Raw genomic sequence first — 23,712 nt, 5'->3', positions numbered from 1 at the left:
ATTACAAAGCCCCACCGGCATACAGTGAGGATCAGGACTACTGCAATTGGAAGTTAGACCTGCAGCTGTGGCAAGAGTTCACGGGTTTAGAGAAAAAGAGACAAGGAACTGCGTTGCTCTTAGAATTGAAACAAGGGAAGATAAAGGATACAGTACGATCATTGGGGAAAGATGTCCTAATTGCAGAGGATACAATAGCGAAGATTTTAAGTCATCTTGACAAAATCTATTTAGAGGACTCAGCTCAAACCTGTTACCGAGTTTACGGTAAGTTTGAAAATAATGTGAGACCAGAAGGGTTGTCTCTACAGAGTTACATATCTGAGTTTGAGAAGTTGCTAGCGGATCTCAGGAGACACAAAATCACTCTTCCTGAAGCAGTTCTGGCCTTCAGATTCCTTAACAGCGCTAACCTTCCGTCAGAAAAATATGATCTCGCTTTGGCAACTGTAAAGGATCTTACTTATAAAGATATGTGTGAAACGATCGGGAAAATCTTCTCCGTCCAATCGAACCTTTCCACACCGCCTGCGTCAGTGAAGGTGGAACATGAGGAATGTAACTATACATACAACTCAACCCCAAGAGGTGGACGAGGAAACTACAGAAGGATGTCAAGAGGACGTGGGAATCATCATCATCCGTATAATCGACAAAAGAGTGCGTATACTGGATGCTATGCTTGTGGCGATAAAAACCATATTGCGAGATGGTGCACAAGCAAGAACAGAGCTTCTTCAAGTTCAACAGATAATGCACAGTATTTCGCACAAGATGGTGCTGAGAATGTTACGGCCATGGAAGCAGAGGGTGCATTCTTAACATTTATGGTGGTGTCTGAATCTGAAGATGTTGTTGAGATTCCTGAAGAGTGCCTGATGAGTGATACGAACCTTGGTTCTCTTGTATATGAGTCATTAGCATGTGCAGTTGGGCATATTTCAAAACTATAGAATGTTACGGTGTGACAATTTTACCCATTTTTTCCGAAAAATGTCCAAGAAAACAGGTTCATTATTGGTTAAATTATGTTTCTAAGGCTTTTCAAACCTACGATTTACATATCTGCCAAAGAAAATAGTGAGAAATCAATCCGTTTTTGAGTAATTAAAAGTCGAAATTTCGTTACGGAGTGACTAGATAAATTTTCAGATTTTGGTACACCCATATTCTGACCTAATTTTTATCTCAGATATTCTTGAAAGTTGCATTTTGACGGCTTCCAGGCACTTTTCAGACAATTTCCTTCAATAATTAATCAAGAAAAAGTGTGTATTGCCTAAGGAATAAAAAATTTGAGGCTTCAAAAATTTTGGGGATTGTTACGGAGTGACTGTTACGGAGTGACGCATCAAACAGTCTCTCATTCCACTCGAATTTTTCATCATTTTTCATCCTGTTCCTGGCTCTAAATAGTAGAATTCTTTTCAAAATTAGATAGATAACACTTAAACAAGGTAGACACACAAATTTATTGATGTGTCTTGATACCCTTACCACGCTTCTCGCCTTCGAAGATTTTGATGAGAAAGCAGGACTGCTATTATCTGACTCTTGCTTCTTAACTTTCTCCCTCGATTTAATCTGTCTTGCTTGTTCATTAAGCTTGATGCTTTCAAACAGGACTGGATCATTTTTTTCAGCTGTCCTCCTATAGTTTGACTTTCTCAAAGCATCTTTCCTCTTGTAGTCTGCCCACTTAACAGGATCCATCTTCTTTTTCTCTCTACATATACGAGCCCTCCCTTTCCCCGTCAAAGCCATTACATGTCGTAAGGTAAATCAGAAACTAGCAACTGATTTAGCAACTAAGATGGTGTACTATAGTTAATAGTACAGGCTATAGTTAATAGCCCAGTCTATAGTTAATAGACGTCAATGTGTGTGTTTGATATATACTAAAGTACTAAGATGGTGTACTATAGTTAATAGTACACTTGAAATAGCGTTAAGATGTGATCAGGTCATGCTGCAACTTATCCAAAAATACGTGATCTTTCCTTGTGTTTCGGCTCATATCTCAATAGCCCCAGGCACCATGCTTCAGGTAGAGCGTGATTAGGTGATTACATAATTACAAGGTTGGTCGTATCATAGAGTGCACCTAATTAAAGCTAGCGCCTAGGTAAATACATGATAATGTGATCCGATCCCATATTCCCAGACATTTAAATTGAACTTTAAATTAAAGGATAACTAAAATTATCTAACTTGTTTGGATCACATCAAGTTCTCAAATATCTCACGCCCTGAAGATTGGTGTCGTCTAACAGATAAGCACGTAGGATCAGATCACGTCATGTACTGAAATACCGACAACCCTTGACAGTGGTGTCAGCTGACAAGCTAGGTATTATGCAATCTGGCATCAATATTAAAAACCAGATCAATAACAACTGTAAATCTTGAAATGTCAATAAAAAATTCGTTACGGAGTGACAATGTCCCTTGAATTTGTCACTCTGTAACACAGCGTTACGGAGTGACCAAAGTTTGGCTCATCATATCTCTTCTTAAATTATAATGTTATCAATCGAAAATGTTGGAAAATCTTAGTGTAAGGTCACTGAGATACTTCAGAAAATATGGAATGCAATAGGCGTGTAGTTAAGAGAATAGATAACTTTTTGACACTTTTTTGTTACGGAGTGACAAAATTTTTTAAACCACATTTTCCCCATGTTAGCTCTTTCTCCTTGATTGGGCTTTATATCAGTCTATAAAAATGAAATCTCATATACTAACACACAAAATTTGGGTTTAGTTCAAGTAAAGGCCTTATCTAGAGACGTTATGAAGTAGAGCACACTTTTGAGAATTGTTTTAGTGTCGATGATAGAATGAGCTATTTTTGCATGATAGAGTAGATTGATGTCTCCAATATTGCAGATTTTCAAAGTATAAAGTTCAAACATTCTAAAATTTCCAAAATTGGATTGATAAAAGCATTTCTGAAATTTCCTCCAAGTGGAACCAGTTTTGAAATATGCCCAGTTATTGATTCTGGATGTACAAAGACAGTTGTTGGTAGGAACTGGGTAAATCACTACAGAGAAACTCTGGAAGAAAAACAACTGAAAATGATGGTTAGTGAACCTTGCTCGACGCCTTTTAGATTTGGGGATGGACTCGAAGTCATTTCCACAGAAAAGACTATCATCCCTGGGCGAAAAGGAAAGACAGATGTTCGGATAGAAGCAAACATTGTTGAGAAAGAACTGCAGTTGCTTCTCAGTAAAGCATCGTTAAAGAGAGCTGGTGCTGTGTTGGATTTCACAAATGATACAATGAGATTCAGTGGAGATTGTGTTGATTTGTTTGAAACTAAATCAAAGCACTATTGCGTTCCTCTTTGTAATAAAAGACGCATGACCATTGGGCCGCCAGATCGAAAGACCCCACATCTGGTGATGACAATCAGCGAAGAAGGTTTGTTTGGTACTGACGAAAAGGAGATTAGGAGGAAAGTGGAAAAAAATCCACAAACAATTCTCACACCCTCCTAGTGATAAACTGAAAACATTGCTGAAAACTGCAGGATTTAAGAGACCAGAATACATGAAAGCAATTGATGAGGTATCCAGCAGTTGTAAAATATGTCTGATGTACAAGAAACCCAAGTCAAGACCAGTGGTGGGTCTCCCAAGAGGAAAGGTGTTCAACGAATGTGTTGCAATGGATCTTAAGAATGTTCCTGGCACTCCAAATGTGTATATCTTGCATATGATTGATTCGGTGACAAGATATTCAGCAGCTAGAATAATCTACAATAAGAAGAAAGAGACAATCATCCAAGGAATTTGCTCTGGATGGATATCCATCTTTGGAAATCCAAAGAAATTCATGGCTGATAATGGTGGAGAGTTCGCCAATGAGGAGTTTACTGATATCTGGATATTATCCGGTTGGAAGAGACAAGGACTTGTCCTTGTCTCTTCCAACCGGATAATATCCAGATATCAGTATTTCAATCATGAGACTAATAAACAGCGAACTACTCCGTTAAATGAGGAGTTTACTGAGATGTGTCAAAGATTCAATGTGGATGTGCAAAATTCAGCTGCCGAGAGCCCTTGGAGCAATGGGATTGTAGAACGTCATCATAAGATGCTGACAGAGATGATGGTAAAAACGAAGGAAGATTCAAAATGCAACTGGGAAGTTGCATTGTGTTGGGCACTAAGTGCGAAAAACTCCATGCAGATGTTTGGTGGGTTTTCTGCAAATCAGTTGACAATGGGCCGTAACCCTTCACTTCCGAATGTCATCGATGATAGACTGCCAGCTTTAGAAGAAGCAACGGTGAGTAAAACCGTGGCTGATAATGTTAATGCAATGCACAGTGCAAGGCAAGCATTTGCAAAGTGTGAAAGTAGCAACAAGATACGTAGAGCTCTGCAAAGCCAAGTTCGGACAAGCAATGATGAGTATTATAGCAACGGTGAAAAGGTGATGTACAAGAGAAAAGGATCTGCAAAATGGAGTGGGCCAGGTGTTATACTGGGGAGAGACATTACTCATTTATATATATTAAAGCATGGAAATCAGTATTATAAGTGCAGTGCGTGTCATCTAACCAGGGATACAACAACAGGATATCCCATTACCTCAGAGTCAGTTGTTAGGCAACCTAACCCGAGTATTGTATCAAGTTCACCAAAATCCCCATTAGAGACGCAGAGAAATTTCCTAGAGGATCAACCATCTTGCTCTATGGAAACAGCAGTTTCTGTACCGGAAACAGAAACACTGCCTCAAAGTGAGACAACAGCAACAATCAGACCTCAGCACAAATCAGGACTTCCTAAAGCAAGAAGTCACGTGGAGTTTCTTCCAAAGTATCCAGAGGAGGATGGTGAGATCTGGCATAAAGCTTTAAATATCCATAGCCGTGCTGGAAAATCAACTGGCAGTTACAAAAACTGTGTAAATATTCAACTTGATGGTGAGGAGAGCATCCAATGTGTGGATTGGTATGAGCTTGCTGTGAATTGGAGAGATGACCTGTCACCAGAAACAGAAGAAGAGGTGTTGCTGTCCAGTGTGAGTATGTATGACCAAGCAGTTGTAGATGCCAAGCTAGCAGAGCTTGAGAAGTTCAAAGTAAACAAGGTTTACGTGGAAGTTGATGCAAACGAACAGTCCAATGTTGGTGTTCGTTGGGTAATTACAAAGAAAGCAGAAGGTTCTGTTAAAGCTCGTTTAGTGGCACTTGGTTATCAAGAAAATAGTAGCAACATACGAAAGGACTCCTCAACATGTAATAGGGACTCTATAAGACTGCTCCTTACAATAGTTGCAACAGAAAGTTGGAAGTTACAACACATCGATGTTCAGGCTGCCTTTTTGCAAGGCAAGAAGATTTCAAGAGATGTCTTCATTATTCCTCCGAAGGAAGCTGAAACGAGGAAAATCTGGAAACTGAACAAATGTATTTACGGGTTAGTAGACGGACCTAGAATGTGGTATGTTGAGCTTCGTGATACTCTAGTGAAGTTAAATGTTGTGGTATCGTCATATGATGAGTCATTCATGTTCTGGTATGATGAAGGAAAACTTGAGGGTATCATTGCTGTGCATGTTGACGATCTGATGTTCAGTGGAAGCAAGAAGTTTGAAAGGGAAGTTATTGGGGAACTGAAGTTCAAGAAGTTTCGTCTAAGTACGGAGGTCGAAGTTGAATTTGCTTATACTGGTCTTGATGTAAAGCAAACACAATCTGGAATTCTGGTATCACAACTGGGGTATGCAGACCAGATTTCAAGAATAGAGATCGACCCCACCCGAGTGAATCGAAATACGCTCCCAATCAACGAGAAAGAAAAGCAACAACTGAGAACTGTGTGCGGACAGTTGTTGTGGGTATCAACACAGACACGGCCAGATGTAGCTTATGCTACATGTTTTGCTAGTAATTCTGTGACTGAAGGGACCATCGCAGATTTGAAAATGGTAAACAAAACAGTAAAGTTCTTAGAAAAGAATCCTCTAACACTCAGGTTTAAGAAACTACTGTTGCCTGAGTCAGTCTTGTTATATATATTGAACATTGATTGCTATCATAATTTGTTATTAACGATTTGTTCTTCCCTAGCCTCTATGATTACGTGTTAACAACTTGTTTTATTTCTACGCTCACGCTACAACAAATGGCGACGAGGACAAAAGAGCCACTAACCGTCACATGCTGTCAAAAAAGCTGGTTTGAAAGACAGGGAGGCTCAATTCATGAATAGCACGTTATCACCGGGAGAGTCATCGAGATCAGTGAACTTTGTGAAACCAACATTCAAAAGAACAATGAAAAACCTCTATGGGAAGAAGGGGGAAAGTTCAGGTGGTTCGGGTGGAAAGCAGAAAAGTGGAATGCAAAAGGGACTTAAATGTAGACGGTGCGGACTTCGTGGACATATTGGTGAAAATTGTCAAGTCCGGTGTCATATCTGCAAACGTATTGGACACATCTCCAAGAATTGCAAGCAAAACAGCATTGTTCACAACATTGAACAAGGAGAGTCGAGTTCGGAGAGTTATGAGTTCGGTATGGATGAGAATTGTGAAAATGCCTTGGACAATGAGCTTTACCCCGAGTATGATCATGACAATGAGTGTAATTCAGTTGAGATTGAAAAAGGTAATGCTAATACATGTTCTTATCTGTGTGCTGATTTCTCTAAACTTACTCATTTAACTGATTCGAAATCTTCAAATATGTATGTGAGGGATAAGGTGTTTAATGCCTTTGATTTTAGTTATCTTGTTTGTGATCCCGATTCCACTATTACCACTGATAAGTCTGACTTAAGTTTAGTTTCTGATAATGTGTTTCCGAATGTCAATATGATTGAGTTAAGCAAACCGTATGTAGAAGTAGAAATCAACGGTAAACTTCTGTCTATGGAGTTCGATTCAGGGTCTGCAGTGTCTGTTGTGAGCAAACGTACATTATTATCTTGTGGCTTGGCCAATTTAACACTTACACCCAGCAGGCAAACATTACGGGTTGCAAACGGACAAATCAAAACAGTTGACGGCTGTGCTGTAGTTAATGTAGAGTTGAACGGTGAAAAAGCTCATGGAATGCAGCTCTATGTAGCAGAGGACTTCCCCAGTTTGTTTGGAAGACCGTGGATTGTAAAGTTCTGTGGACAGAATTGGCTAGAGAAGCTGCTCAGCACAAAGTTAGTACATAATGTAGCCCCAGACAAATCCCAGCAGGTGTCAGTGAGCTGTGAAAGCTGCTCTGGGAGTGGTGTCGATAAGGGTGACATGCTAACCGATGGTGCGACCGTGAAAAACAGGTGGAAATGTGAAAACACCTGTACTCGGGTTGATCAATGTCGTAGTATCGCTCAGTTAAAACAGAGCGAGGTGTTTAAATCGGGTTTAGGACTAGTTAAGGGTGTACAGGCAAGTTTGGTCCTGAAGGACAACTCCAAACCTATTATGATGAAAGCCCGTAGTCTACCCTATGCCTTGAGAAACAAGGTTGAAAGTGAGTTAAATGATATGGTTGAAGCGAAGATTCTAACCAAAGTCGAAGACAGTCCATGGGGGACACCCATAGTGCCTTTGAAGAAGGATGGAGGGCAGTCAGTGCGCATTTGTGGGGATTATAAATCGACCCTGAACAAATGTATCAGCACCCGACAATACCCTCTACCTACCGTGGAGGAATGTCTGAATGCTGTGCAGGGGGGACAAACGTTCTCTAAGATTGACATCAAAAAGGCTTATAATAACCTGTTGATAAGAAATGAGGACCGTGTCTTGACCACCCTGAATACGCACAAAGGGTTGTATCAATGGAATCGCTTGCCGGATGGCATCAACAGTGCATCGGCTATATTCCAGTCATGTATGGATGACACTCTGTGGGGTGTGCCTATGACGTGCTGCAGAATTGACGATATATTAGTTTCTGGTCGAAATGAGAGTGACCATCTGATCAACCTCAATAATGTCAGAAGTAGGTTGGAGCAGCGAGGTTTTAAATGTAAAACCGAAAAAACTTCTTTCATGCAAAAAGAAGTTGTCTATCTGGGTCATGTGGTGTCTGCTGAAGGGATCAAACCCGTGAAAAGCAAGGTCGAGAGTATGCTGATGGCTCCAGAACCTAGGAATGTGGACGAACTGATTAGTTTTTTGGGGGCTGTGAATTATTACAGGCGCTATTTGCCCAACTTGTCGTCTGTGATTGCTCCAATTGAAAGGCTGAGAGCTAAGAATGTAAAGTGGGTGTGGACAAATACCGAAAAGACAGCGTTTAAAATATTGAAAAATCTGCTGGCTTCTAACCGTGTATTGACCTTTTACAATCCCAAGCTTCCTCTTAAACTGGACACTGATGCTTCAATCGGTGGCATTGGCGCAGTGTTGTCTCACATTATGCTGAATGGGGATGAGCGCCCCATTGAGTTCATCTCCCGGACCCTGTCACCGGCCGAGAGGAATTACGCTCAAGTGGACAAAGAGGCCCTGGCCATAGTGTGGGCCATAAAGCGCCTACATATTTACTTGTATATGAGACAGTTTACCTTGGTGACAGATCATCGTGCGCTGGTTCGTATATTTGGCGATAAGCCAATTCCAGAGATGACTGCCGGTAGGTTAACTAGGTGGGCTTTATTCCTTATGAATTACCAGTATGACATTCAATATCGTAATACCAAGGATCATGCTAACGCTGATATGTTATCCAGGCTGCCAAAATCGGTAACACACCCTGTGAGGGAGAGAGACGAGTTTGGTGATATGTTTGCACTGACTATGAGCGAGACTTTACTCAATGCTGAGTTAGTGGCGAACGACACTCGTAAGGACCCGATTCTGAGCAGAGTTTTGGAATACACTCTGAATGGTTGGCCGAAGAATCTGAAATGTGACGGTGATCTCAAAGCTTTCTGGACTAGAAGAGACGAGTTGAGCCATGAACTTGGATGTTTAACTTGGGGAGCCCGTGTCGTGATTCCCGCTAAACTGAGAAGCACTGTAATGGATATTCTGCACGCCACTCACATTGGAGTAACAGGTATGAAATCCTTGGCCAGATCTTACGTTTACTGGCCACGTCTTGACACACAAATCGAGGATACTGCTCGGACGTGTGAGACATGCGCCAAGTATGGTAAGAACATGACTAAAGTCGTTGACCACCCCTGGGCTAAATCCAGTGCACCTTTCCAAAGAGTACACGCGGACTTTGCGGGCCCATTCCTGGGCAGCATGTGGCTATTATTAGTAGACTCTTACAGCAAGTGGCCTGAAGTTGTTCAAATGAACACAAATACAACATCTAGTGCTACAATACGTGCTTTTAGATTCATATTCTCTCGTACAGGTATTCCAATTTGTCTGGTAACGGATAACGGACCACAGTTCGTGTCGGATGAAACTGAGGGATATCTGAAATCCTGTGGTATAAAGCACGTGACTGTTCCGACGTATTCTCCCAAATCAAACGGAATCTGCGAACGACTTGTTCAGTCGTTTAAATCCGCCCTGAAAAAGATGTCTGTAACCAGTAAGGACGTGTGCAAGAATCTGAACGATTTTCTGCTAACTTACCGCAACACACCCCATTCGTCTACTGGTCAAACACCAGCTGTGTTAGCGTTCAACAGAACTCTGCGATCTAAACTACACCAAATCAAACCAACCGATCGGATGAGGGAGCAGGAATTGCAATCTGAGAAACTGCAAGTTGCAATTAACGAACACCCCAGAACTCGAGAGTTCCGGGAAAATCAGCTCATTTTCGCCAAAATGGACGACAAAAGCCACTGGGAACAAGCTAGAGTAATCAAAAGACTCGGTGATAATTCGAACAATTACGTGGTCCAACACGCTGACGCAATAAAACCGCAAAAAACGCTGTTAACCAGAGAGATAGCTCGCTCTGACATTAAGTTCCAGAAGCTGCATGAAACAAGGGAAAGACGGAGAATGAATGCACTAAACCTAGGAGTTCCGAACGGCAACAGACTTGAGGCTGTGGCGAAACCAGCGTCCCCAGTCAAGGATACCTCACCGGCTAAAGTGACTGAGCGTCCTCAACCGAAAGTTGCTTCCCCCCTGAAAACCAACGACAAGCAAGTCCGGGTGTCTGAGTTGTCCAAACCTACAGCTACAGGTGGTGCACCCTTACCTGAACCGCGTTTGGGACCAACCAGAAGTGCTAAGAGTGATGCTATCACTAAAATGAAAACCATGAGTTAGAATGAGTAATCACGAACTGAAATCATTGTAAACCCGTATGTTGTAATATTTGTCAAACCGCTGTTTTTATCACATTTTTAGAGTCACTCATTATTTTAAATTTTACAGATTTCCTGATTTAACTTATATGTATTTTAATAATTCGACAGAGAACGTGGCTAATCCAATTTTATGGAAATATGAGTTACAAGTTTTTAACGTTTAAGAAGCAAAATGTTGCTAATTTTGTCCCGACCTGTGGGGAGAAAGTATTTTTTATGTCTGTTTTCTGACAGTTAAAGTTAAAGACCAGTTTGGTCACAAAAGCTGTTCCACATGTATGGAACGCGCGGCGACGTTAAGCTAGTCAGCGCTAAAAAGTGACAGTCCTCCTGACCTCAATTTTGCGCGCGCGCCTAGCTCCTCGTGTTAAACGCGAGCGCAGCTAGTTGTATCGGCCGACTAGCTATAACTTGCCGAAGGGAGATTGTTATATATATTGAACATTGATTGCTATCATAATTTGTTATTAACGATTTGTTCTTCCCTAGCCTCTATGATTACGTGTTAACAACTTGTTTTATTTCTACGCTCACGCTACAACAAGTCTTAGTGGTTTTCTGTGATGCATCGTATGGAAACTTGAAGGACGGTAGCTCTCAGGGAGGCTTCATAATTTTCCTTGTTTCGCTTACAGGAAAATCTTGCCCCATTACATGGCAGAGTAGAAAAATCCGGAGAGTATGTAAAAGTACTTTAGCAGCGGAGAGTTGGGCAATGATCGAAGCAGTGGAAACATGTGAGTTGATCCAAGCTCAGCTGAGTGAGATCATGTTATCTGGAAAACTAGATGTCATTGTAATGACTGATTGCAAGTCTCTACATGATGATTTGATTTGAAACTGATGCTATCCAAACCTCGAAAAATGTTGATGACAAGGGATTGAGGATACCAATAGCTTGCCTGAGACAGCGAGTGAACAATAGTGAAATGACAGTTCGTTAGATTTCAACAAAGAAACAGCTTGCAGATTGTTTGACTAAAGCTGGAGCTCCAACTTCACTGCTACGGGAGGTATTGTCATCAGGAGAATTTGACAATGAACTGTTTAGAATTGTATTCCAATAATAAACATTGTATTCAAAGTTTTTAATATTGTGTGTGAAGGATTTTAATAATCTTAATAATTTGAAACTTAAAGAAGTTAAAAGAGTGAATATATTGGTATTTGTGATATATATATAATGTGTTCGTTTAAAACGATTTTCTATTACATGTTGTGCATGTATCCACAAAGAGGGAAGTTATATTTAGAAAGATTATAGTCTTTCTTGTGACACCTTTATTTTATATTTAATATTTTAAATCTTTCAAAGCCTTTTTAAGAAAGAACGGGAAATTGTGAATTGCTATATATTTGGTTTATATATTTATGATAGTCGATATATTATATACTAATTGTGTTCTATTTCAGAATGTACCACAAACATGTTGTCTGTGGGGTTTGATAATTACTTGTAACAACTGGTGTGTTTCATTGCATAGTGATCCATTTAAAGTTAACAGTGACAGCTTCAAGACTCCAGAGGTCTGTTGCATTGATATTTATTATTCTATGATTTCGTATATACTTTGGGAGTCCTGGAATGCAGCTAGCAGGAGTTGCATTCTGTGGGCACGGTGATAGGGTCTCCTTCTTTATAGTAAGAGGCCAGAAACTGTTGACCAGAACAGAGAGAGAGAGACAGTGACAGCAAGAATGTCATTTCGATTTGTACACCAAAGCGAAAAAATGCAGCAAAATAAAGTCGACAAAATTATGATAATTGTTAAAATTATGAAATAAGTTTATCGAAAATAATTATAAAATGAAAAATGAAATTAATAGAATTTAACTTACTTAGTATAACTTAATCACATAAAAGTATGCGCTCACAAGTTACTAATAGAATTGATAAAGATTTAAGAAATAGAAACAATGGATCAATAGATAATTTATATCCCATTGCTCTATATAACCACTAGCGTATTGTTCATAATATCTCACTAAAATTACACAGAAATTATTTCAGCTCCTGCCTTCCTAAAACAGCGGCAGTAAACAGAGCTTTCTCGACAAGACTAACATTCCATTCATCGCCCAACTCCTTTGCTTTAGCTGTCATTGCTACACGAAACTTCTTACATCTGCTTGCTGTATAAGATCTTGGCAATCCTATTGAAGCATCCATAGCTTCATCTGACATAAATGGCACTTCACTGGGCTGGATAACAGATAGAATAAGACTCGCTGTAGCAGGTCCGACCCCGTGGAGACCTTCAAGAACCTTGAATGCTTCAGTAACATTTTTAGTTGATTCCAATACTAGAGTGATTGCTTTATTTGTTACATCTTCTACATTATTTGGAGAGTTTCTCCTGATCAACCCCATTAATGTGGGACGGAACTGTCCTCGTCTCAGTTTCCATACCATCAACCGCTCCAACTGTGGCAGGGTGATCACTTTTTTAGAGACTATCAGCTTTGGAAGACTCTCCTCTTTCCATTTATCATCATCAAGAAACGACTTTTTTGATAGCTTTAACTGAGAGTTTTTCAAGCTCTTCTGAGTAAATTCACAAGAATCATCATAAGAATTTAGTGCTTCCGCCCAATTATCAGGATCACAAGTTTCCCAAAGTTCAATTGCAGACTCACCACCGGGTCTCAATTTATCCGGGGCCATCTAAATAGGGGATAAATTGAAATGAGTCACTCAATTTTTTTGTCTCAAAATGATGACTAAATAATATTTAAGCTATTAGCGGCTGTAAAACTAACAGACCTCTAACAGCCGCCTAATAGCCATAACAAAACACAAGTAAGTGCCGGTTGTTAGGTATTTGTCCCTCCAAAATGAGTGTTATTAGCCGGAAAGAGAAGCATGAGATCAGTTAAACAAAAATGCAAATCGGCACTGCTCTACCAATGAAAAAATCTGGACACTGACAAAAGCTCAAAAGGAAAGTTTGGACGTGACATACACAACAGTGGCGTAACCAAGGGCCCCGCTGACCCCGCTGTGCGGGGGGCGCCGTCTTAGGGGGGCACAAAATTGTCGTTTGAATGTGGGACAATTTCGAAAACTTAACTAAAGTACTAGCAAAACTGCGCGTTTTGCTCTAGATAAACACTTTTTTAGAGATTTTACCGGCATATCCTCCTAAATTACCTAATTTGTTCAATTTTAGGGAGGGGCACAATAAGGGGAGGGGCGCCAACGGGGGACGCTTTTTCGGCGGGGGGCGCCAACAGGCAACGTTACGCCACTGGTACGCAGTAACTTAATAATATCAACATGTTAGATATTCAATAAAATTCTTGCTTTCTTTGCAGTACATTGCCAATCGTGTCGAAATTTGTAATCATCACTAGCTACTAACATTCGTATGTTCAGATCGGATCAGATCACATATTTTCTCTGTAGCACAAACTGTAGGGCCTGTCGTGATATCATGGATTGCTTTGGTTCACCAGGATCTGGTAGTCCTCATATTTCATAATTCTGCAGCCTCTATGTGTCGTCATCTCGCACAACTTCTTAAGAATCTTAAGTCATTGGCATGTGACAATTTGCAGCTTTCCAGACATTGATTGGGTAAATGAGGTGTCGTATGTCACCTCAAGATCAGTTTAAAGGGGGCTGACCGGGCCAGAACCCAATTGATTGGGTCTGAGTTCATGTGATTATGAGCATGAGGTCACGTGATTATGAAACAAAATTCGAAATCAAATCCAAAATAGTGAGAAGAAGTAATCTTAAAATTCAATGAAAACAAATATAAGGGATTTAAAACAGCTGGTTGTTTATGTAGCGCTCGATTTTACAGTGCGGTATAAATCAGTTAAAATACAAAATAAGCGCACGTCTATTATAATATGCACGGCTCAGCTGTCGGGCCCGGCTTTGCAGCAAGTTTTTAATATTTACCTGACACCTATTTAATTTTCAAATCACTTCACATAACACATATATTTGCTCTATCCAGAGCCCTTGTGCTTGCAGTAGCGCGCTCCCGCCTCACGGCGGTAAAACAACTTTGTAGCAATTGCCTTGGGCGCTACTTCGAAGAAATTTATACGAATAACATTCGTCAAGTTTTGGCCATGTAACATATTTTACGGTGCCAGTTAATCGCAAATTTAACTGCATTTTATGCTAATTTTTAACAATGGACTATATGAGCATAGCCCTCGGCTGCACGCTCAAAAGATCTGACATGTCATCATGTGATTTAGCGAAGAGCTGAGAAACAATATTAGATGCGTGGCGCAGCCCAATATAGTGCGCTAGTGCATCGCACTATACTATAACTCGATCACATGATATAAAGTAAAGGTAAAAGTAAAGTTTAATTTAATTTATGACATCAGAGCGGTGAATACGTGGGGACCTTATTGAAGCTTTTAAGGTTATTAAGGCTACTATCCATGGCATACCAGTATTATCACTCCTATCTACAAATCAGGCAACCCCTTCAGCACAGACAATTACAGAGCAATAGCAGTTGGCAGTTGAATGGGTAAGCTGTTCTCTAGCATCTTACTTGAACGTCTGTTACACTTCAAAAAGCTCTACTGTCCTGACCCAAAAGAACAGCTTGGATTTTCGAAAGGTGCCCAAACTAATGATCACGTTTTCACCCTCAAGACAGTCATTGACAAATACACAAAAGCTAAAAAGGCTCGTCTTTATGCATGCTTTGTTGATCTAAGAAAGGCCTTTGACACTGTATGTAGGGACCTCCTTCTGCACAAAATTACATGCCTTGGATTAACCGGTAACTTCCTCAACTGCCTTAGTGATATGTACAAAAACTCTATTTTAACAGCGTAAAACCCATTTTAACAGCGTGAATATTTATCAAATATAAGCGCGCTAGCTGCTAGCATACTTGTATCATTTAATTTTTAATCAAATTTATTCGGATATATATTTATTGATTATGTATTGAATTGGTGATAAATAATAAAATTGTCTTTTCTCAAAAAAAATTGTCTTTTCTCTATTGCCCATATAAAAATTTCCAAACTCTTGTCGCCTAAAATTGATATTGGCAAAGGAACGGAGCAAGGACACCCCCTATCACCAGACTTTTTAAAAATCTACATTAATGACTTTTCATCTCTCCTGAAATCTGTTGGTGACTATCCAGTTCTTGCTGACGTTCTGATATCACTGTATCTGCTGTGGGCTGACGATCTTGTCCTTCTTGCTCTAAGTCCTGAGGCCTTGCAAGTCAATATCAACATTCTATTTGATTTCTGTAACTCCATGGGCCTTGAAGTAAATATTAAGAAAACTAAGATTGTAATATTCAGCCCTCCCAAACGAAAGCAGTCCTATGAAACATTCACATTGGGAGGTCAGCCCATCCAGCACACCGATAAATACTGCTATCTTGGCATAATATTCCACAGAAATGGATCGTTTACAGCAGCAAATTCTGAGCTGAGGGCCAAGGCTCTCCGCGCTCTCTATGGCCTCAAAGGCAAAATAGTTAAGGATGCCCTCTCTCACTGTGCCCTTAATTATATTCTATTTGACTCCTTAATAAAACCAATCCTGCTTTATGGCTATCAAGTCTTATGCCCCTGCTCAAAAACCATGAGATACCTTTCAAAAATAGATGACCCCCAGCATACCTTGAAGTACATTGCACAAGACCACTATGAAAAATTCCACCTAAAGTTTATCAAGTGGTCTTTGTCTGTCCATTCAAAAGCATCAAATATAGGTTGCTGGGGCGAAAGCGGGCGCCACCCCCTATTCTTTGAAGCCTGAAAACGAACTACTCTATGCTGTATTTCACGAACAAATCATGTTGGGACTTCCTTGGTATACCATCATCTCAAAGCTTCTCACCAAATACAACTTCACCCCCTCATCTTCCCCCCTATCAAGATTCTAAAAAAAGTGCGATGAGATTGGATTTTGACACTAAAAGTGCGATTTTCACGTGTCACGTGCAGTGGCGAAATGTACTCCCCCCCCCCTTTCCCCCAGCCTGCAAGATTTCTTGCCCCACAGATTATTTTCTATTTAAAAAGATTTCGCGAGTCCCTTTGTAAGCGAAAAGTAAGTCACTGTTATTGGATCCATAAATAACGAAAAATTTACGTGCGTATTTTTATGAATTATATTATGTTACATATTGTAATTATGGTAAGCCTGGAACATGTCAAATTATTGTAAACGGAGTTATCTGGTAATGTTTGTTTTGTTTATGGCTAGAATTTAGAATGGAATCAATGTGATGAGGATCCAGAGTTAATTACCTGCTAGGATTAATAAGTCAGTTCTCCAGTTGAAGAGACCCTTTCTCAAACTTTTAATGAAGAAATATTCACTATGCCTATGGCAGTATCAAGTATATTCTGAGAAAGATGGAGTAGACTGTAGCCAGGAATAGTACCTCCTTTAATGGTAACCATGGTAACTATAGTAACCACTGTGAATCTTGATCTTATAACAACTAGTATCCTTTAAGACTTAGACAGTACAGTGAATAAACACACTGGAAAGCGATGAAAATGCAAGCGCGACCGAATATGTAGTGCTGAAAGAGGGTGCCGAAATCTCGCGGAGAATCTCACGATATCGTGAGCCTAGCTATCAGTCATATCATGAGGGAAGAATTCGTGAAAACCTGGAAAGCTGCCAAGGCCTCCTCGCCAAAACTAGAATTCTATAACTTAATTAAACATGATTTCGAACCAGAGGCATATCTACAAATGATCAAAATACCTGATGTTCGAAAAAGTCTGACAAGGTTTCGTATCAGCTGCCACAACCTCTACATCAAAAGGGGCAGATACGAAACCCCCCTTGTACCAAGAGAAGAACTTTGGTGCACCTACTGCTTTTTCAGCAAAGGGCTCAAGCCTATTGAGGACGAAAGTCACGTATTGATTGACTGTTTGCTCTACTCCTCAGTTAGGGAAAATTCAATTTCCATCCCCAAAACATTACTGACCTAGTCGGTTTGCTCTCCAACAAAACTCTAGATCCTACCACACTCACTGCCACAGCAAGAGCAATCCATTCAATTCTCTCTGTGAACGAACAATATACCGCCTATTATAAGAGCCCAGATTTCCACTCAAATACTGGCAAGTGCACAATGCTATAGGACCTTAAAATAAAATTGAACCATACAAACTCGTTTTATTTTTCTAAAACTAGCATTATATAACATATCTGAATTATCCCTACACACTTGTAAATAATTAGAATTGTGTAACTTAAATTATTTCAGAATTACAACTATTGTGTACTCAATAAAGTAATTATCACTTTTGTATCCTTGTATCCTTGTATACTTAATGGTTTTACCAATTACGGCTCAGATTTGTTCAAAGTGAGCAGATCTGGTCTTAATCTTTAAAAAAGAAGAATTTCAAACAATATACACATAATATAACAATTACCCTATATAAAAATTCAATATAAATGCAATAGAAAACTACATAAAATTTATAAACACCCTTTAAGTAAGCCAGTTTAAAGAACTGGCTCCAAATTTATATCTAATTCTTCTATTTTTACTGCACTACTACTTTTTAACCCTCTCTCTCCTCTAAGAGCTATGACTGTTGTTCTCAAAAGGTCAAATCTTACTCTCTTCCTAATAAATGTCATTGCCTCACTATATCATTGGCCTGATTTCCTAGAAGGTTTTTCCGCTAATTTCTTGAAGAACTTATTAGCTTCCCTTCCCATACCCCCAGTGGTTGATAGGACTATCGGTGTAAACGTCCCATGTTCCACTTCTACATTCCTTTTATTGTATAAATTATTTTTCTGTCTCTCGTGGCTATTGTACATAATGGTTGGAGATCCTAGAGCCTTATTGGAAGGAGCTTGAGCATGAAAGATCAGAGACATAGATCAGGAACAATTTAAAGGTGATTTATCTGTTGCTCTATCTGAGTTGGTTTTTGAAGAAAAGAGCTTCTCTGATGTTGTGACTCAATTTAACAATGGGTGTCAACATATACTAAATGTACATGCTCCAGAATATTCCAAAACCATCAAAGACATTCCCACTGCTCCCTGGTTTGATGGCGAATACAAAGTTGCAAGAGCCGACAGAAGAAAGGCTGAGAAAGCCTGGAAAAAGTCAAGTCTTGACATTGATCATGATATCTTTGTTCATTTGCGAGAGCACTGTTCAGAGCTGACTCTCAAAAAGAAAAAACTGTTTTTCTCTAATACTTTCCAAAAATACAAACACTCACAAAAGAGCCTTTACAAATTTGTAGACACTTTCCTGGATAAAGAAAAGAACCTCACTTTACCATCTTCAGAAAATCTTCAGGAAACTGTAAATGCCTTTAACCAGTATTTTACTGAAAAAATTGAGAAAATCCGAACATCATTTCCCAACACTACTGTGACTAATAGTTCTCCAAACTTCAATGGCCAGGCATTATCTGAATTTAGAAAAGCTACTATTTTTGAAGTAAGAGAATTGATCAAAGAATCTGGCATCAAAACCTCATCGATTGATCCACTACCTAAAGAACTCTTGTCAGAGCACCTTGAGCTAATCCTCCCTACCCTTTGTGATATTATCAACGTTTCTCTTTCAACTGGAAGTATGGAGGGAATCAAACTAGCACATCTCACTCCCCTAATCAAAGGAGATTCCCTAGACACTGAGAACTTAAAGAATTATAGACCCATCTCTAATCTTACATTCATCGGTAAACTCATTGAGCGCTTTGTATTAAAATGCCTCAATGAACATCTAGCCAAGAATAATCTCAACATCGACCACCAGTCTGGTTACAAAAAGCATCACAGCACAGAAACACTCCTCATTACCATAGTCAATGACCTCCTCATAGCCACTAATGAAAACACAGCAACAGTTGTAATGCTTTTAGACCTGAGTGCTGCATTCGACACAGTTGACCATATCAAACTGATCAATATATTGAAGTGTGAGATTGGGATTGCGGGAACAGCCTTGAAATGGTTCACCAGCTTCATCCGTGGTCGTTGTCAAAAAGTCAAGATAGGTGACCTAGAATCTGAAGAAATTGTAATAAAGTTTGGTGTCCCACAGGGCTCTGTCCTTGGCCCTGTGTTGTTCAATATCTACATCCGCTCAATTTACTCTTCTGTAAAATCAAAGCAATTTCTGATCCATGGCTATGCTGATGATCACCAGATCTACAAGTCATTTTCATCCGCTACAGAATATCAAGTCCTCAGCGAAGACCTGCCCTCCTGTTTTAGAGAAATCGAGACCTGGATGACGAATCACTTCCTTCTTCTGAATCCAACTAAAACTGAAATAATAGTTTTTGGTTCAAAACGTTTATTGTCAGAATTAGAAATTGGTGGTGTCTTCCTAAAATCTTCTGTCTGTATAAGACTTGTTAACGTTACCAAAAACCTTGGCTTTACATTGGATTCCTCTCTGACTCTAAATCCTCAGATAAAGAAGCTTAAGGCCAGAGGGGGGGGTAAATGGCACTTTTGTAGTTTTTGCATATTTGATAATAGCTACTGGAGACGAACAAAAAGAAAAAAACCGGATCAAAATCTGACCTTGCGCTTCTGAGATATCGCGCGCTCAATTTTGAGGTTTACCTGTAATTACATGTTAAACTGGAACTTTAAACGGCTGTAACTTTTTTGACCTTTCGATTCCTTAGTTGAGAAAACCGGCCAATCCCTGATCTTGAGATTTGGTACAGTGGTTCCTTGGACAATTATCCTCACATCTGGTGCAGCGATTTTTTTTATTTGACTCTGTTCTCAAATTATGAGGTTAACCATGTCAAAAATTCGGAAAATTTAATTGGTTAACCTCATAATTCGAGAAACGAGTCAAATAAAAAAAATCGCTGCACCAGATATCTAGATAGTTGTCCAAGGAACCACTGTACCAAATCTCAATATCAGGGAGTGGCCGGTTTTCTGAACTAAGGAATCGAAAGGTCAAAAAATGTGTTTTGAGATAGATGCAATTTAGTGTTTTCAAAATTTTGAATATTCACTGGAATGTATCACAGTTCGTTAGTTAGGACTTTTTATACACTTAATAACGTTTGCTTGATCAGACCTGGCCGTCTCCTAAATGATTTTAGCCACTTTCAGTAGTTAATGTCCTTGTATTGTAAAAAATGAGGTTAACCAAGACTTCCTGTAAACACTAACTGCTTAGAATTTGGTTGTTAACCTCGCTTTAGACCATATAACACTGGGATTGGTTTATCAATATGTTACTATATATGTAGTAAAACATTTGTACAGTATAACGATTAAGTTTTTGAGGTTAACATGTAATTGACTGGTCAGATATTCAAAAATGAGAGGTTAACCTCATTTTTTAGCCATTTACGGGTAAAATCTTCTACTAAAATATGGTCAGTTCAAATCACCTTTGTCACGTGATTATAGTTGTAGGCATTGTGATACCAATAGATACCTCACTTCGATATTGTGGTACATTACATAAGTAAGAATCGTATGTATATTCCCTACGGTACCAAAATGTGATGGTTAACCTCATTTTTTTCATTTTCTCAAGATAAAAGAAAGTCAATCAACACGTCATCTATTTAAAAATTTGTATACCGTAAACTTACGATGAAAATAATAACTCTATCATTTGATCTATTCTCGATATATCTAAAAGAAGAGGTTAACCTCATTTAATCACGTTTGGATATTACTTTTTCTGATAATTATGAACCTAAAATTTAGAGTTTACATTTGCTGACCGAAATAACAAAAAATTATGGCGTGTAATCGAATATGAACCTCAATTTTATTAACTTCAATGTTGTATAGTCAATTTTGTGAAAATCGGTTAACCTCAATTATAAAATAAAGTTAATCAGCTACAAATATGTGAATAGCAGCAATGTTTTTGTCATCAAAAATTAAATCGATTTAGAAAATAATATTTTGGTAGAATTTTTTGACCCCTTACCCCCCCCTCTGGCCTTAAAGCTGCAAACTGCCACAAGATGCGGAATATTGCAAAGATGAAACCATTCCTCTCTGAAGATCAAATGCAAATCATCGTACAATCTCTTGTTATTAGTTCGCTTGACTACTGCAATGCACTTTACTATGGTACTAATCATTCTGTTTTGAAACAGCTACAATCTCTGCAAAACAGAGCATGTCGCTTAGTTAAAGGTCTAAAGAGGAGAGAAGAAGTTGAGCCCTACATAAAAGAACTTCATTGGCTCAAGGTACAAGAACGTATTGAATTTAAAATACTCCTGCTAACTTTCAAACTGCTCCATGGACTAGCACCTTCATACCTGTCAAACCTTGTCAAGTACAATCCCAGTGGTGGCAGAGATGTGTCTCTTCATTGCCCTATAAACAGTCCACCAAGAGCCTTCTCTTCATCTGCTCCAAGATTATGGAACAACCTTCCTCAAGAAATCAGGAAATGTGTAAACATCAATGACTTTAAGGGAAAACTAAAAGCTCATCTGTTTAGAAAGTCCTTTGATATGTACTGAGTAAATAATACATTATCAGAAGATTTTTAAAATCTTCATCCTATAGCAGGTCAATTTTACGCTTTAAATTAAATTATTTTAGGCTACTAATTTTTCAGGATTTTCGGGCAACATTCGAGATATTATTCTTTTCCGTGTTTCACTGTGTCTGCCAACAAAATTTTAGTGTAGGTCAGAAAAGGAGGCTCTATCCCGGGACACCAAAATTTTTTGGGTTGGCACCCAGGAGAAAGCTGCCTTATTCTTTGTATTTTGTCTCAAGTATTTTAGCATCTTCTTCCACTCTGTTTATTTCACCGTCTCTAGACTTGTATGTTGCCCAGATAATTTGACATGACTGTATTGGATTTTCTGTAACATCAGTTACTGTTCTGCAGTAAGCTTTTTTAATTATTTTGTATTGTATATTGAAGTATTCAGATTGTTTGTACCCACCCCAACTCACCCACATATGACAAAAAAGATATGGAACAGATCTATAAAGCTCATGAAATGAGGAAAATGAAAAAGTACAACAACAGAATCATCCAGGTGGAAAAAGGCACCTTTACCCCACTTATATACTCAACAAATGGCGGATGGGGTCCACAAGCCACAAGATACCACAAGAGACTCGCTGAAAAACTATCCCAGAAGAGAGGAGAAGATTATGCGGCTATTATGTGTTACATGCGCACCAGGATAAGATTCTCAATCCTCAGGAGCACCCTGATAGCGGTCAGGGGTGAGAGAGGGAGACGGCAATCGTATACATTGCCAGTCAGTGTAACTTCGTTTAACTTGATACCTGCCACCATGGACTATGAATGTTTCTAGACACTATCCTTTTGATATTGAAATATTGGTATCTCAGATAACGAGTACATCGTTCCTTTTTTTATGACACAGTAATTTATTGACACTCACAGCTAAATTTTTAATCATTGAATCAGTATTTTTATCTATTAACTTATTACACATTTGTGCTCTGCTTTAGCATCACTTGACTATTTAAAAAATAAAATTGTTTGTTCAGGCCATGACCTTATAGTCAGCCAATTGGCCATTGCTATATTATGATTGTTTGTATATTTGGAGTTATATATATTTGGAGTCTCATACATAGATTTCTTGTGGTCATCATCTATTTTTCATATGTTTTGTTAGAAAACCTGCTAACCTTTCTTGGATATCTTCTTGTTAAAGGTGTTTCTGCCTTATTTAGTCAGGATTTAACTTGTAGCTATAAACTTCCGTTTTTAATTCCAGTCCAAGGCGAGATGCACGATCTTTACTGTCATTTAGGTATCATTTACAGCTGAGCATAAGGGTTAAATTTAAATTATTTAACCTTTTGGTGCTGTATCAAAATAACATTAATTTATTATTATTATTATTAAATACTCTTACATCTAAAAATGCCCTTTCCAATGGGTTCCATACACTCCTAGCACTAACATCTAATCTAGCTCCATCTGCTTTGTTGGCCCCTGCAGGAAGTTCTCTCCCGTTGACAGGAATGAGGAGAGGTTCAGTGGTAACATCTTTACAGCCAGCAGTTTCTAAAAGCTCTGCTATCAAATCCCTCAATGAGTTGTGGCGAAGAGATACATATTCACCCCTTTTGCATATTAATGAGTGGTTAATTGAGTTGTCACCTCCACATACACATTTTCTTGCAGCATCTTTTATCCCAAAGTTGTACCTTAGGGCTAGGGCATCATTGAATTCTTGCTTGTTGAGACAGAATCCGAATGATTTGAGCGGGAGTGACGAAAGCCAGGAACTTGCCACTTTCTCTGATGTAAGATCTAATTGCAATTTCTGGGATTCATTCAGGTCATTTGTAACCTCTTCTTTCTCTCCTTGAAAAACTCTTCCCTTGATTTTCGGATTTCAGTCTTGATCTCTTCTAGTTTTTCCTGATCATCAAAAAAATCTTGGTGCTGGTTGTATATTGCTTCTGTAAGATCTAATGTTACTTTGCAGGAATACT

General features: G+C 39.0%; 4 protein-coding genes across 6 annotated transcripts in view; 1 reads left to right on the top strand and 3 right to left on the bottom strand.

Moving 5' to 3' along the window:
• Nucleotides 1-23,712, bottom strand: part of LOC134822797 (threonine--tRNA ligase 1, cytoplasmic-like) — a 117,286-nt gene that overhangs the window by 64,734 nt on the left and 28,840 nt on the right. The window lies entirely within an intron of this gene.
• Nucleotides 1-23,712, bottom strand: part of LOC134822807 (selenoprotein F-like) — a 97,923-nt gene that overhangs the window by 66,281 nt on the left and 7,930 nt on the right. The window lies entirely within an intron of this gene.
• LOC134823403 (uncharacterized) lies at nt 6,093-10,765 on the top strand. 2 transcript variants are annotated; one of them, XM_063834858.1, is made up of 3 exons: nt 6,093-7,181; nt 8,703-9,031; nt 9,341-10,765. In XM_063834858.1, exons 1-3 carry the CDS (start codon nt 6,229-6,231, stop codon nt 10,216-10,218), a joined length of 2,160 nt encoding a protein of 719 aa, XP_063690928.1. In that variant the 5' UTR covers nt 6,093-6,228; the 3' UTR covers nt 10,219-10,765. The 2 variants fall into 2 exon arrangements, with proteins under 2 accessions (XP_063690928.1, XP_063690927.1); XM_063834857.1 differs by having other exon boundaries at nt 6,093-9,031.
• Nucleotides 12,262-12,924, bottom strand: LOC134823624 (uncharacterized). Its single transcript, XM_063835157.1, has one exon. It carries the CDS (start codon nt 12,922-12,924, stop codon nt 12,262-12,264), a length of 663 nt encoding a protein of 220 aa, XP_063691227.1.

This window comes from Bolinopsis microptera, chromosome 11, assembly GCF_026151205.1.
Source record: "Bolinopsis microptera isolate Bmic1 chromosome 11, MBARI_Bmic_1.0, whole genome shotgun sequence".
Classification (NCBI taxonomy): domain Eukaryota; kingdom Metazoa; phylum Ctenophora; class Tentaculata; order Lobata; family Bolinopsidae; genus Bolinopsis; species Bolinopsis microptera.
The sequence above is the reverse complement of the archived record's forward strand: the minus strand, read 5'-3'. Positions and strand labels throughout refer to the sequence as shown.

What these genes read in the sequence shown, in the direction of transcription:
- LOC134823403 (XM_063834857.1), top strand. Translation starts at nt 6,229, where the DNA reads ATGAATAGCACGTTATCACCGGGAGAGTCATCGAGATCAGTGAACTTT. An exon ending in CACTCACATTGGAGTAACAG is followed by an intron (nt 9,032 to 9,340) that starts GTATGAAATCCT and finishes TCTCTCGTACAG; the next exon opens with GTATTCCAATTTGTCTGGTA.
- LOC134823624 (XM_063835157.1), bottom strand. Translation starts at nt 12,924, where the DNA reads ATGGCCCCGGATAAATTGAGACCCGGTGGTGAGTCTGCAATTGAACTT.